Consider the following 15,452-nt stretch of genomic DNA (forward strand, 5'->3'; position numbering starts at 1 on the left):
GGCTTACTGGTGGCTCAGGGGGTCCCCATGCAAAGCTGGCACTCAGGGGTCTTGGTGGGCATAGGCTCTGCAGTATCTGGAAAGCAGGGGCCCAAGGGAAAGGGACATAGAGCACATGGCTCCACGGCACCTTAGAAAGGGAAGGAGGGGTTTCCCAGGAGCTGTCATCACTCATTCAATGTGGGTCATACATCCAAATGCAGCCTGATAGTTTTTTTTTTTTTTTTTTTAAGGAATAGATTTCTCCTTTGGATTGGGTTGCTTATCTGCTCAAGAGAACTAAGACATTTTGGGTTTGAGTTCCAGCAAAGGTCTGGACCCACTCACAGAATTCCTGGGGGGTGGGAAAAGGAAGAGACCTCCTGTGTGCTGGGGGTCATGCCTCACATCAGCAGAGCAGCTGAAAGGTCCAGCCTGGGCTCCCAGGCACGTTGCTATAAGCACCCACCAGCTTTCTGTACCCCTGGAGTCACAGAGTGGGCACCAGCATAGCTGCAACCATGTGTTTATTTGAAATGTGCAAAGCTAAACATGCAAGCGCAAATCTAACTTATGAGGAGGATCAGCCAGTGGCCCCGAGGTAGCCATCCTAGGATGGCCCATGGCCAGTTCTGCCTTGGCTGAGAAGCACCTGGGCCCCTCAGACCAGTCCTTGGGTCTGAAAAGCCTGGGGCACAGGGCTCACTGGAGACCTGTCCTTGCCTAGAAGCCAAAATATCTTGCTAAAGAAAAAAGCAAACTCACAGTGGGTCTAGAGGCTGGGAGGAGGTACCAGAAACTATCCCAGGCCCTCTGGGGCTTCCCCCCTTCTTGGGGTGGGGTGGGGGTGGTGACAAAGGCAGGACTCAAAGCCTGTTGGACTGTAAGGAAGGGCCGTCTTGTCTCTCAGCAGGGTGGGAGGTGGGGTGGTGATGGTGGTGGTAGATTCTAGGGGAGCCCTAGGGGATTCCAGATCTGGCACAGAGAGGCCCCGGGAATCCCAACTGGATTAACGATGGCCAGAATCAGCATCACAGCTGGTGATGGGAGGTGACTGCCACCAGGGCTAGTGGTCAGGCTGTGGGTGGGTCCCAAGCCAGGTCAGCAGCCTAAGATGGGGTTGCAGGGGGTTTTGACTCAGCCTGGCTGGGCCTTGGGACTTCTGGACCTGGGGGCCTGATGTAGCTGACATTCTTTTCCGGGGGGCCCACGGGGACCTGGGGCCCCTGGCACTGGTGGGTGGAAGACAAGGACAGTTGCTGTGGGGAATTCTCTAGGGAAGTCTAAATCATTAGAAGCAGCTGAACAAGCAAGGGGTGGGGGATGCAGCCATCATGGTCGTGCCAGGGAGGCCCTGGGGACATCACTGCCACAGGTCCCCGGCTGCTGCTCCATTGTCATTCTCGTGGAACTTGTGTAGGTGATCTGCGAACCTGTTAGGGATAGAAATCTTTGCTGAGACCAAGGGTAAAAAGGAGAGAAGTGTGTGTGTGTGTGTGTGTCTAGGGGGCATGGAGACCCCCCCTGTGTGACACACAGGGCGGGTGCTGGGGAGCGGGGCAGGGGCAGAATGGGCGGCAATGGTGGAGGGCTGGGCGTGGGGAACAGGAGGAGGTCGGGGGGTGGCGGTGCTGGGGCGCTCAGTGCAGGGCTGTGGTGGGACTCGGGTGACATCCTCACTTCTTCGCGCAGAAGGTGGCACAGTCCCTCTCCATGCTCTCACTCCACGCCAGCTTGTAAAGCACCTGGCCGGGCAGAGACACAGTGAGCCTTCTTCCTGACTGGCCATCCCTCCTCGGTCCCCTTCCAGCCCCTGGGCCTGGCCTTCTGGTGGCACAGGACGGTTCTCACGTCCCAGGCCCCAGGGTAGGAGGGCCTCAGAAGAGATGCCCCGGTGCCCGCCTGTTTCACACATGGTCAGACTGGCCCTGATCTGGAGATACTGTCCCTAATATCGCTGTGTGTGCCACAGGCAGGGCCAGGACCTGCTGGGCCCTGGGGTCAGAGCTGGAACCCAGGGCAACCCTGTAGAGGCCATCTTGACTGTGGCCCTGCTGGGGAGGGGAGTTCCTGAGGCTGGAGCCTTCCATGGGCATGTCCTACCCTCCCTGACTCAGTGGACTTGCAGACATCACCAGGCCTGTACACGCACTGTGCCCAACTGGACGGTCACTCTGCACTCGAGGAGATTCGGTTCAAGATATCCTTGTTTGTGCAGCCCACCTGCCTGTCCCTTAGTAGAGTCAATCAGACCTGCTTTCCAGCCTGCCTCCGGCTTCCACAGGGGCCATTCCCTCTCCCAAACCCTTCCCAGATGGGGCCCTGGGTTGGATGGAGTCAGCCAGGCCTTTCCAACAGAGCGGCTGGGCTGCAGCCCCAGCCACAGGGCCAGATGGGTGGGCTTGTTGGCCCCTTGGAGGGGAGAGAGGTGGCCAGTAGCTGAGAATGTGGCTTGGGTTGGCCCAGGACGCCAGGCCACAGTAATAGGCCCTTGGAGATACAGGAAGCAAGGTGAAGGCACCCTTGGCCGCCTGCCTGGATACTCACCAGGAAGACCAAGCAATGCAGGAAGAGTGTGTAGAAGAAGCCAATGGTGCGCGCCATCTTATTGGAGAGAACTAGTCGCCCCTGGAAGCAACAAAGTGTGGTGTGGGGATGGGGCAGGCCTCACCCACCCCTGAAGGGCTGCCCCAGGTTCCTGCAGAGAGGGCCTCCAGGCAGCAAGAGGAAGGAAGGGCAGGCAGCAGGTCTCAATTCCACCCTGTAGGTTGGGAACTTGAGCCACAGGAATTCCAGTAAATGGCGCCCCCTGCAGCACAATTCCAGAACCTACCAAGAACCGTGCTTTCAGAGGAGCTGTCCTGTAGGGGTAGGGTCCCTGTTCTAGATCCCACAGCCACTCTTGGCAGGGCCTGTGAGGGCTGAGTGGGGTCCCTGGAGCTTCTCCAGCCTGGGCTGAGGGCAGGTATCCTTGGAGGCCCAGAGTCAGACATTCTAGTGTGTCCCAGCTGGGCACAGAGGAGGGAACTCACCATGCTGAGGGTGGCCTTGTCCCAAGGGCTCAGGCTCAGGTACTTCCGCTGCCGCTCCTAAAGGGGGAGGGATGATGAGAGGAGAACCCCAAAGGGCCCCAAAGACCCCAGCTTGCTGCAGAGAGGGACCCCAGGGAGCTGCCGGAGGCCTTCCTGGTGACCCATTCCACTCAGTAGGGCAATGAGTTCCACCCGTTCCACTCAGTGGGGCACCCTAGGCTCGCCCAATGTCTGTGTGAGCACCCCTCTGGAGAGCTGCCTCCCTCAGCCCTCTTCTGAGGCCCAGGTTCTGGCTGTGGGAAGTCTTCACCTGCAGGGCTTCCCCAGCCTGAGATGAGGCCTCTTGGAGGTCATGTGACAAAGGGAGGTTGGGGGTTTGCTTGCCTGCTTAACCCCCAAGCGTGGATGTGGGATTAGCCCACTCACTATCACACACCCGCAAATAGCCATGAAATGTTCCTGGCACCCTCGGCCTGCCGGGGATGCACCCTGGGCCTCCACAAGACCACAGTGGGCATGGAGGCTGCCCTGGTGGTCTGGGAGTGGGTGTGTGTGGGGGGGGGCAGTGTGGCAGAGAGCAGGGTGAGGCTGGGCCTGAGTAAACAGACCAGGGCTGGTGGCATGAGGCACGAGGGGAGGCCTTGTGGCCCGCTGGGTCCTCCAGGCTTCCTGGTAGCCCGCCCACGGCCTGCTCAGCAAGCAGCGGACTCAGGTTCACGCACCCTCTTGCTGAAGGAGGAGAAGGGGTCCAGGCGCTCCTCGTACTGGGAGGAGTAGCGCAGCTCCGTGTCATCACTGCCGCCGCTCTGTAGGAACAGGAGAGACCAGTCACTGAGGGCCCAGCAGGAACAAGGCGGGATAAGGCGTTCTGGGACTGGCAGGATCACAGGGAGCCTCAGCTTCCCCATCAGCACAGCGCACGGAGGGAGGTCTGGGTGGCAGCATGAATGAGGCGGGGCCGCGGCCGGAGCTCTCACTGCCCTTCCCGGAGTTCCCACCAGGCGCGGGCTGCTGGGACTCCGGGTGGTACGGGGAACTAAAGCCCGGTCTGGGGCTGGAGTGTACGTCACAGACGGGGCGAGAGCAGCGCGGGCTAGTGGGCCCGTAAGGGGTTGTCCGGGAGTGTGCAGGGTGGCTGGGGGGCGCAGGCAGGCACCCGAGGGGTGAGCCCTGCCCCGCCCCAGCCGGGCTCTGGGTACGATGTGTTAGTTTGCGCGGAGTCTGGCGCCCTCTGGTGGCCTGAATGCGGCTCCAGCAGGGGCTGAAGGTCTTGTCCTAGGGAGGCGGCCCCCAGGAGTGTCCCTGCTCCTCCTGCTTCTACCAGCCACTCTGTCTCCCCTGGGTGACGGAAGGGCTTCCTCCCACGAGGGGGTCCCCTGTGAAGCCCGGGAGCTGAGAGAAGCCAGGGAGGGCCCGCCAAGGCCCAGAATGGAGTGTGAGCAGGGTTTTATTCTGTTTTCTTGATTGGTTTGGGGGATATTGGACCACATTCTGGCTTTTTTTTTTTGGAATGTAACTTTAAAACATATGGATTCCTCAGGGCTTATCCTGCATGCTCAAGAGCCCTGTAGTTAAATCCCCAGATCCTAGGATCAGCTAGTGGATCACTCCCATTTCATGGAGGGGGGTCACCTGGGGCCTGTGAGCCCTGCCTCTTGCTGTACCTCTCCACCTCCTGGCTGGTTCTGGTGAATGAGCCTGCACAAAGGCTCCTCTGTGGGGGCCTCTCCCCAGCTCAGGGCGGACAGCTAGCAGGCAGGGCAGGCTGGATGGCCTCTGGGCGCCTCTGGGCCCAGTGCTTCCTGGCAGGTCACTGCCTCTGACCCTCTCACCCTGGAGGGCCTGGTTGACCTCTCTCCTTGCCTGGTTCACCTGGGGCTGTAACTGGGGAGGGCACTTACACGGCCTGGGTAGCTCTGCAGGAACTTGATCTTCTCGAAGAGCTTGATGTTGTCTGCACGCAGGCTGTCCAGCTCGCTCTGCAGGGCTTGGATGGTGTGCTGTGCCAGGCGGTTCTCCTGGGGGCAGGTGGGCAGGTGTACGGGTAGGACCCACGGTGGAAGGGGTAGGGGGAGAGGCTGCCAGGCTGGCACAGGTACTACTCGTCTACCTGGAACCCTTCTTTGCCTGTGCCCATCTCCCTGACCTTCCAGACGTTGGCAAATCCCCCTCTCCTCCTGTGACTGCACCCCAAGCAGAAGACAGATTTGGGGTGAGGTTCCTTCATGTTTTGTTTATGGTATCATCAACCTTTGGAAAAACTACTGAGATGGAATTCATATAACAAACATCACTGTCTTTAGGTATACGATTCACTTTTTAAAAGTATATTCACAGTGTTATGAAACCATCCCCACGATCTCATTCCACAGTATCTTTATCATCCCAAAAGGAAACCCCAAACCCATCCATCCTTCCCTCTTCCTCTACCCCCTGGCAACCACTAATCTTTCTGTCTCTTTTGATTTGCCTATTCTGGACATCTCATGTAAATGGAATCAGACACTCTGCGGTTTTAATGTTTGCCAATCCAGGAACAAATTAAAGGGGACCTCATTTTTCAGCTTATCCAAATGCTTAAGTGGATGTTTTCTTCATACTGTTAAAAAAATTCAATCAGGGTGCCTGGGTAGCTCAGTCAGTTACGTGTCTGCCTTTGGCTCAGGTCATGATCCCAGGGTCCTGGGATCGAGCCCTGCATTGGGCTCCCTGCTCAAAGGAGTCTGCTTCTCCCTTTGCCCCTCCACCCCTGCTTGTGCTCTCACTCTCTCGAATAAATAAAATCTTAAAAAAAATTCAAACAGGACTAAAAATTACATGGTAGTAGGGCAGTTCCTCAAAAAATGAAGCACAGAATTACCAAATGATCTAGAAATTCCATTTCTGGGTATCTACTCGAAAGAACTGAAAGCAGGGGGGCTCCTGGGTGGCTCAGTCAGTGAAGCATCTGCATTTGGCTCAGGTCAAGATCTCCGGGTCCTGGGATCGAGTCTTGCATCAGGCTCCCTGCTCAGTGGGGAGTCTGTTTCTCCCTTTCCCTCTGCTCTTCCTCCTTCTCTCTCTCTCAAATGAATAAATAAAATGTTTTTAAAAAATTGAGAGCAGAGGCTTGGAAAAATATTTGTACATCCATGTTCATGGCAGCATGGTTCACAGGAGCCAAAAGATGGGAGTAAAACAAGGGTCCTTTGATGGATGCACAGATAAGCAAAAAACAAAAACAAAACAAAAAAAGCAACCTTGGTGTGTAGCACAGCAGAATATTGCTCAGCCTTAAAAAGGAAGGACATTCCGACATCTACTACAATGCAGATGAACCTTGAGGACGTCATGCTCAGCAAAATAAGCCAGTTATGGAAAGACAAATGCTGTATGATTCCACTTACATGAGGTCCCTGGGGCAGTCAAATCACAGAGACAGAGAGTAGAAGGGGGGTTAACCAGGAACAGGTAGCGGGAAGGAATGTGGAGTTCGCATTTAATGGGAACAGAGTTTCAGTTTGGGGAGATGAAAAAAGCTCTGGACACGGATGGTGGGGAGGTCTGTACAACATGAATATACTTCATGCTCCTGATCTGTACCCTTAAAAATGGTTAAGATGGTAAATTTTTTTTTAAGACAGTAAATTTTATGTTGCATTTACAATCTTTAAAAAGTCAGTGCCTGATTTTAAAAACCCTTAGATTTTTATTTTTATTTTTTTATTATTATTTTTAAAAGATTTTATTTATTTATTCATGAGAGATGCACAGAGAGAGCAGAGACATAGGCAGAGGGAGAAGCAGGCTCCCTGCAGGGAGCCCAATGCGAGACTCGAGACTCGATCCCGGGTCTCCAGGATCACACCCTGGGCCGAAGGCAGGTGCCAAACCACTGAGCCACTCAGGGATCCCAAACCCCTAGATTTTTAAAGCAAAAGGTAGAATAGTATAAACTGCTTTTCTTCCCATTTAGTCTGAAGGCCTCCCTTTAAGGGCTGCCTAGCCTCCCGCTGGGTGGCTGTCCTTGTCCTCGAGGGGAGTGTGGGTGTTTCCAGTCCCTGCTGTGAGCAGAGCCATCTGCCCTGGAGCCCAGGTCACAGAAGGTCCCGCTGGACCAGCACCAGGCCTGGCCCGCCGCGAGTGCTCAGCGGGTTTGGAGAGGAAGAGTTGAGAAATTCCATCATCAGCTCAAGCAGTGACTCTCTGAGAAGGATGGAGACCTCCCTGGCTCCTGCTCGGGCGGGCGTGGAGAGCTCAGGGAGCTCGTGGGCTGGCTCTGGGGAATCTGTGAGGCACCTTTGCAGACTGCCCCTCCAGGAAGGCCCCCAACCGGGTGCTCTCTCAGTGCCCCAGAGCTCCTCAGCACTTCCAGATTGTTCCTCCTTACAGGGCTCAAAGACCTTTCTCTCTCCAACCTGCTCGTCTCTAGTCCTCCACTTGACTTAGGTATTTTCTTCCTGGACGATGGTGACCACTCTCTAGTCTTCTTCCTGGGCCAGGTTCTGTCCTGAATTGGCTACCGAGTGACCCTTCTTCTTCTTCTTCTTTTTTTTTTTTTTTTAATTTTTATTTATTTATGATAATCACACAGAGAGAGAGAGAGGCAGAGACACAGGCAGAGGGAGAAGCAGGCTTCATGCACCGGGAGCCCGACGTGGGACTTGATCCCTGGTCTCCAGGATCGCGCCCTGGGCCAAAGGCAGGCGCCAAACTGCTGCGCCACCCAGGGATCCCCACCGAGTGACCCTTCTTATGCTCCATTCTGAATGTCACTCCCCTGCTTAAATCCTCGGGTTGCACCCCAGCCTGGCAGTAGAGCACTCCGTGTCTTATTCAGGCAGCCCTGGCCCAGCCTTTTGGACTTGTTGGTCCCCCCTACCTCATCTCCTCTACTTTGGGCGTCTGATTCTTTTTTCAAAGCCCAGCATGGCATAACCTCCTCCAGGAAGCCCTCCCTGACTGCCAGAACAAATCTAACCCCTCTGTGGTTTAATGGCCTGTGACATGTCTCTCTCTCCCAGGCCTGTGTGTCCCCACTGTGTCCCCAGGTCCCAGGGGTCTAAGGAAGGGAAGAATGTGACTCACAGCCTCCAGCTCCTGGTTCCGGGCACGGAAGCGCTCCCTCTGGCTGGAGATGATGGAGAGCAGCGAGTCTACCTGGCCCTCGGGGAGGGTGCCACTGGCCGGTGCCGAGGATCCTAGAAGGTAGGGGAGAGTAGCTTGGGGTGGTGGGTGGGGGTCCTCAGGTCAAGTAGCCCCAGCTCCGAGGGAGCTCTGGCCAAGTGCCAAGAGGTAGAAGGCACAGGTATCTGAGCACAAGGTGCTGAGGGGCCAGGGATGGGAAGAGGTGTCCAGGGGAATAGGGATCCTAGGAGGGCAGGGCCCAGGCAGGCTCCCTGCCCATACTGTCTCAGGGTCCCAGGCCCCCATTCCTCTATTCTTGGATCTGAGACTCCTGCATCTGTCAGACTAGGCCCTCCCACTCCTGGGGAGCAGAAGGGACACTGGAAGTACTGGGAAGCTGTGAGAGCCCCCCTCCAGTGTCCGGGCCCAGCAGCAGCCCCCAGTTCTTCCTCCATACTAATACCAGAGGAGGCCACCTCCCCAGCAGTGCTGAGCCTCCCTGGGGAGCTGACCACCACCCACCAGCCATTGACAGGGCAAGGGAGGCCAGGGTCCTGGGTGGGGGTGTCAAGCTGAGGCACAGAAAAGTAAGTGGGGGACCCAGCCCCCTCTTTTTTGGTTGCTGCTGCACTGCTGGGGTGGGGGGCCCTGACCTTCTGGGAGGAAGGGGAGTGTTCTTTAGGGATCAGGACTCAGACTGGCACCTCTGCTCCTCCTTTCCCTGTTCCCGCCCTGCCATCCCTGCCTTGGAGACAGGTCAGCCTCTCCTTACCATAGAACAGGGCCGTGGCCTCCTTGATGGGTTCTGGGATCTTCTCCAGGCCGTGCTCAGCTGCGCCCTGCAGGTGGGAGGAGGAGGTGGCTGCTCCGTATGTGCCACTGCATGCACTCTTTCAGGGTGCCAAGCAAATGGGGGGTGAGGAACAGGTGGGGTGGTCTGGTGGCAGGACTGGGCACACCGATGGCCACGAGAGGCCTGGAAGGAATGCCCCACATGGGCCACCAAAGGGAAGGCTGGCATTAGAAATGACAAATACCCACCATTTGCTTCGACATGGTTGGAACTGGAGGGTATTATGCTGAGTGAAGTAAGTCAATCAGAGAAGGACAAACATTATATGGGCTCATTCATTTGGGGAATATAAATAATAGTGAAAGGGAATATAAGGGAAGGGAGAAGAAATGTGTGGGAAATATCAGAAAGGGAGACAGAACATAGAGACTCCTAACTCTGGGAAACGAACTAGGGGTGGTGGAAGGGGAGGAGGGTGGGGGGTGGGGGTGACTGGTTGGCGGGCACTGAGGGGGGCACTTGATGGGATGAGCACTGGGTGTTATTCTATATGTTGGCAAATTGAACACCAATAAAAAAATAAATTTATAAAAAAAAACAAAAACAAAAACAAAGGGAAGGCTGGGTCTTGGGTTGACCCCAAGGTGGGAGCTTAGCGGTGGTGCTGTCACGGGGACACTCGACCCTGCTAGCCAGCTTGCCCTGTGACCTGGGCCAGCCCAGCTGCTCTTTCAGAGCCCCATTTTCTTCATCTAGAAAATGAGGTGGATGACAGAGCGACCTCAAGGGTGCTGTAGCCTCCAGCTTTCCCTGATCCCCGGGCCTCAGGTCCTCTAGCTGTGGGATGGGTGGGTAATCTTGCCTTGCTGTTGCCTATGGCTCCATGGGCGGAGTTTCAAGCCGGTGCGGGGACACAGGGTGCCTTGTGCCAGCCTGAGGAAGCCTGTGCCCACGCCCGTGGCCTGGCCTCCCGAATCAGGCCTTTGTGGTAAAGTGTGAAGGCTGCAGGGGACAGCCTGGCGGGCCTTGTGGGGCAGGAGGACTGCAGGTGCCTGAGTTGCTGGCCAGTTAACCTGCGAAGTTGTATTTCACACAGCTCAAAGCTTGGGGCAGGGGGTGAGGGGGCCGCGTGGGGGGGTGGCTCACCTCGGCGTCCGGCCGTTGGATGGACTGGATAGTGCTAAGGTCCTGCTCCAAGCGGGCGATCAGGTCCCTCTGCTCAGCTGCTGTGGCCATGGCCTCAGTGACGTGGACCTGTAGCTCTGCGCAGCGCCCTATGCCAAAGGGAGACGAGGCCGTCAGAGGGAGCCTGGTGTGGCCGCCGGTGCCTTCCCCACTCTGCCTCTCCACCCGCAGCCTGTGCCACTGCCTGACATCGCTATTCGGCCGCAGGGCACTCTTGGCCCTAAGAACTCAGTAGGCTCCTGAAATTCTCTAGGAGGCGAAGGGGCGCAGGGCAGGGATTCAGGAGGAACGGGTCCACCTTGGCTCTGCCATGACCAGCAGGAGCCTGGCCAGCCCCTTGCCCTCTCTAGGACTCACGCTGCCTCTGTCAAGCAAGGCAGGGGGATGGAACCCAGCAAAGTCCAAGTTTCTTCCAGGGCTGATGCCCTGGGGTAACGACCAGAAGGAGGCCTAGGGGTAGGAGTAGGGGAGAAGGAGGTGCAGGCAGGGGTGGGAGGGCTCCCTTTATATCCAGCAGGAGGAGTGAGGGGTCTCGCCTCTGGAGCTGACACCAGACTTGCTTGGCCTCTCCCCCAGGAGGCTCCAGCCCAGCAAGGGGGGTGGGGTGGTCCCTCCAGGAATCCCCTGACCCACAGTCTTTACCCTCCCCCACCCAAGTGGCAGGTGTCGTCCTTGCAACAAAAGCCAATCCAAAATAATTCTGTATGAAGACTTTCCTGTCCTTTTGGGGGACGGGAGATGTTGGGCAAGTCTCCCAGTCCAGGCCCTGGGGGGTGCCGTCAGCAGCCAGTAGCATCTGACAGCAGGCACCTGGGAGCAGCCCTGGGGGGGCCTCATTTCTAGATGGCGGGAACATATCTTGCTCAGGCCACAGGGAAGGTGGTGGAGGTGCTGTCCTGTGGGGGAGCCTGCACGGCCACCAGGGGGCACTGTGGCACCAGGAATGCCCAAGGCTGCAGCCGTGGGCAGTGTCAGGAGAAGGGCCAGTACCCTCCCCTTCACAGGGGTCTGCCCCGCCTCGCAGCCGGCTGACCCGCCGGCCCGCTTGGCCTTGGCCGCGCTTAGCATCCTGGGCTAGGGTGGCGGGCAGCTGACCTCGCCCCCACCTGCTCCATCTCCTGGTGCCCACCTCACGCCAAGCTCTTTACACATGTCACGACCATCCAATCAGTCAGAAAAGGTGATCCCCATTTTACAGATGAAGAATGGAGCCTCTTGGTCTGGGACCAAACCCAGGGGTGTCCACGCCCTTCCCCACAGCAGGGTCCTCACTGGGTCAGGCCCCAAGGGGGCCTCTTCCTTCAGACATTGGTACCTGGCAGGTAGGTGGTGGTGGTGGAAGTAAGGGGTCCCTGGTGGGGTTCAGAGAAGTTGGTCCCAAGGGCAGGGCCAGGTCGCTGAGGGAGAATTGTGGGTGGCAGGGTTGGGGTGCAGCCTTCAGGCCGTGGGGACAGAAGGGACAGGTTGGAGGGGCAGGTACCTACGGTGGGGCGGGGAGGAGGGGCCTGGCCAGAGGGAGCCCTCATCCCCGGGGGGTGTGCACGGAGCCTGGTGCCGAGGGGACCAAGCACAGCCTGAGGGGTAGATCCAAGGCCAGCGGAGGATTCCTAGGGCTGTTTATCTGCTGTCTGCCTGCGGCCATTGCGGCGTGGTCTTGGTTAGGCCCCCAGGATAGGAAAACCCTGAAGCTCCTGGAGCCATTTGTGGGCATGGGGGGAGTGGAGGGGGCGCCCGGCCCGTGGTCCCTGTGCACTTGTGCCCATGCCTGCTCCGTCGGGGTGGGCACGCGGTTCCCTGCCCGAGGGCCCTGACAGCAAAGCCTCCGCTCTGGGCTGCCCTGGTGAGCTGGCCTGGAGGGCCTGCCCCACATGCTGCCACAAATGCCCCCTAGACACTGGGTTGGCCATCAAGAGGGGGTCTCTGGGCAGAACTGAGGGGTGGCCTGCGCTCCCAGCAGGCACGCAGGGAAGGGGGCGGGCGAGGGGGTGGCCGAGGTGATGCCATACGTACGGCTGAAGGCAGGCCCCGGGGGTGCTGGGGATGCCAGAGGCTGCAGAGGCAGAAGCCAGGCTGGACCCTAGCAGTGAACTGTCGCTCCACGCTGTGGGGACGGGAAGGCCAGGCAACTGACCGTGTGGGCACCGCCAAAGGAAGGGGCCTTGATTACAGACCCTGCTCAGAGACACTGTCCTGGAGCCACGTAAGTCTTCAATGTGAGGGTCCCCTGGCTGCTACCCTCATGCTTTCCCCCTGCCTTCTCTGCTGGGGGGAAGGAACACCTGGATCAACGAGTTGGGGGGCACCTCTTCAGGAGGCCACTTGGTGTCAGGGGAGGTCCTGAGCTAGACTCCAGCAGAACTGGGCTTGAATTGTGGCCCTGGGGCAAGGCAATAAAAGGTACTGGAGACAGCTGGGACCCCTTTGTGCTAGAGACTCCAGAAGGTGAGGCCTGTGCCTGGAGTTGGTTCCCCAAAGGGGAGTACGAGGTACTAGGGGAGCGGCAAAGGGGTTGTGAGGAAGGGGCAGTGGGGCGCATGGCCTAAGGCCAGAGATGCAGGCTGGGGGGTGCTCAGGCCCCGCTCCCTATCTGTTCCCTCCAATCCCCAGGCAGCCAACAGGAAGCCCAGGGACAGCTGCCGTGAGAGTGACTAGAACCTTCAGGAACGCTGACATTTTTAGGGGTGTCCCAGAAAAGACCCAGAGAGGAGATGGCAGGAAGCAGGGTGTCAAAGTGCCAAGTCGAATAGGCACAGCTGGTGAGTCAGGAGGGGTGGCCGGGGGCTCAAGGAAGGCTGAGCAAGGAGATGGAGGAAAGCCCCTGGTTGAGGTGGTGGTGGGACTGGGGGCAGCAGGGCTGTGGCGGGACCTGGAGACAAGCCTGCTCTGGACAGGTGGCAGATGGCGCAGCACAGCGGGCAGAACCTGGTGCCGGGTGGTGCTCAGGAGTAGGGCGCATGGATAGATTATGGGGTCTAACAAGACGGAAAGGCCGGGGCAGAGGGAGAGGCCTGTTGGGGGCGGGTGTAGGGCAGAGGAACACCTCCGGGCTAGAGAGAGGACCCCTCGCCTCTGCAAGGTGGCCCCCTTGAGATGGGCCAGTTCATGGGAACGTGTCCTTTGGGGGAGAATCTGGGGAAGCTTCCTTGGGGGTGCATTTCACTGAGGGGAGAAAGAAATTAAAGCATTGTCAAGGTCAAGACTTGAGCCTGGCTATGACTTCAGGTCAAGGCATGATTTCTGACTGTGGATCGACTGAACACAGACACTCATCGCAACTGGATGGCAGGCCTGGGGGTTTTGTGCTCACGGCTTTCCCGAGGGTGGGGGGGCCCGCATTATTGAGTCAGCCTCCTGCACACCAGGTGGGAGCACTGGAGCTGCTCGTCATCCACCAGCTCTGCACCTGTCTGTCCCCGCAGGTGGCCAGAGAGGAGTGCTGAGAGCTCCTGTGCTGCAGGTGGCAGCCCCTCGCTCCTAGGCCGGGGGACCCCAGCCGGCGTCCACCCTCCCTCCTGCAGCATCGCCTCTTGTGCAACTTTCCACAAGCACATGAGCGTGTGTTCTGCATCTGAAACACATGCACACTCCTCTCGACTCTACATCCCCCCCCTGCAAATCTCCCTGAAGGAATCACCTGTTCTCAAGTGTCCACGTCCCTACACCTTTCCCACCTGACTTGGGTGCCCACTCTGCCCACTTCCTTGCCAACATGACCGATGACCTTGCACATCGCTGCATCCTTGGCCCTCATCTCACCGACCTGCCAGCACCTGGCTTCCAGGTCACCACAGCCTCTTGGGCCTCTTGCCCCGCTGCTGCTCACTCTCTTTCCTTTGCTGCTCCTTCTCCCTGCTAAGCTGGCAACGCTGCAGGACCCGGGGGCCGTCCCGACCCGCCTTTTCCGTCCCTCACTCTGGCTACCATGCAGGCCACTGAAAACTGGTAACTCTCCAGCGTGTCCTCCAGGCCATTCCTCTCCCCAGGCTTCCAGTGTGGAGTCCAAACAGGTCCGAACTGGAGCCTGATGCCCACCTCTCAAACCTGCTTCACCCCAGCAGGACTCCCTTTGCACAGCCAGGGAGGTGGTGTCCTCAGAGCTAGGGGAACAGAGGCCAGGCCACCGTTCAGGGGCTCAGCCCAAAGCCCATCCTTGCTCTTCTCTATCACTCCTTTCATCAAATCTGTCTCAAGTACTATTTTTTGCTCTACCCTCAAATCCAGAAGCCAATCACTTTTCACCACTGTGCCACCTGATGCAAGTCATAGCCTCTGGTCCTTACGGCAACAGCCTCCTTGCTGATTTGCCTTCTTCTACCCTCAGCCCTACAGTCTAATCACAAAGCAACAGGCGGAGAGGGCCCTTCAAACAGATTAGACCACCCTCTGTCCAAACCCTCCAATGGACCCTACGTCCCCCAGAGGAACAGCCAAAACTCTACAACGGCCTATCAGGTCCCACCTCTTGTCCTGCCTCTCCCTCCTTTCTCTGACCTGTTGCCTCCCACATTATTCTGGCTCCCAAGCACATTTGCACCACAGGACTTGCACTTACTGTTTCCCCTCTGCCTGGAATGTTCTTACCTCAGGCATTGGCATAGTTCATTCCCTCCCCATTGTCAAGACCCTGCTCACATGTTACCTTCTTCGTGAGGCCTACCCTGACCACCTGATTTAAAATTTTAACCCCTCGGGGCTCCTGGGTGGCTCAGTGGCTGAACATCTGCCTTTGGCTAGGTTGTGATCCTGGGGTTCAGGGATCGAATCCTGAACCAGGCTCCCTGCAGGAAGCCTCCTTCTCCCTCTGCCTATGTCTCTGCTTCTCTTCCTGTGTCTCTCATGAATAAATAATTAAAATCTTAAAAATAAAAATAAAAAATAAAACTTGAACCCCTCTGCTTGCTCTTCCAGTCCCCCTTACCTTGTTTTTATCCAGTAACATTTACCACTGCCTAAGGCCCTATTAATTCCTTTATTTATCAGGTCTACTGTCTTGTCTGTTCCCACCGAAAGGCAAACTTTGTCCCCTGTTATAACTACAGCCCCCAGATCAGTGGCACACTGTTACCCCTCTCTGCCCATTAGCTGACGGTCTGAGACCATTCCTCCCAGTGGAGAAGCACCCATTCCTTTAGGTGGAAGGTTGCAGAGGGTATTCCTAGGGGCTCAGTCTCCCAGCTTGGGTGAGAGCCGGCTGGACACAGACGGCCAGGGCCTGGCACGGCCAGCTGGCCTGTGCTGGTCCCACCACCCAAGAACTGCGCAGGCCTCACCTGGCCCTGAATTGGGACTGCAGATTTGCTAGTGCAAAGCCCCAGGGCGACCCTGCACTTTGGTGTCCTCTCCCTGCCTCCTGCAAA

At 57.5% G+C, this 15,452-nt stretch overlaps 1 protein-coding gene across 4 annotated transcripts in view; it reads right to left on the reverse strand.

The window, feature by feature from the left end:
• Positions 1 to 489: 489 nt before the first annotated feature.
• Positions 490 to 15,452, reverse strand: part of CUX1 (cut like homeobox 1) — a 363,575-nt gene continuing 348,612 nt past the window's right edge. For all 4 annotated transcript variants that reach the window (XM_026019558.2, XM_026019559.2, XM_072752950.1 and 1 more), the window contains exons 15-23: positions 10,057 to 10,184; positions 8,890 to 8,956; positions 8,079 to 8,191; positions 4,913 to 5,029; positions 3,734 to 3,817; positions 3,012 to 3,068; positions 2,527 to 2,607; positions 1,660 to 1,724; positions 490 to 1,412 (exon numbers count right to left, since the gene is read on the reverse strand). In XM_026019558.2, the coding sequence (XP_025875343.1) occupies positions 1,343 to 1,412; positions 1,660 to 1,724; positions 2,527 to 2,607; positions 3,012 to 3,068; positions 3,734 to 3,817; positions 4,913 to 5,029; positions 8,079 to 8,191; positions 8,890 to 8,956; positions 10,057 to 10,184 (782 nt within the window). In that variant the 3' untranslated portion in view covers positions 490 to 1,342. The remainder of the gene's footprint in view (positions 1,413 to 1,659; positions 1,725 to 2,526; positions 2,608 to 3,011; positions 3,069 to 3,733; positions 3,818 to 4,912; positions 5,030 to 8,078; positions 8,192 to 8,889; positions 8,957 to 10,056; positions 10,185 to 15,452) is intronic.

The sequence above is a fragment of the Vulpes vulpes genome, chromosome 3, assembly GCF_048418805.1.
Source record: "Vulpes vulpes isolate BD-2025 chromosome 3, VulVul3, whole genome shotgun sequence".
NCBI lineage: Eukaryota > Metazoa > Chordata > Mammalia > Carnivora > Canidae > Vulpes > Vulpes vulpes.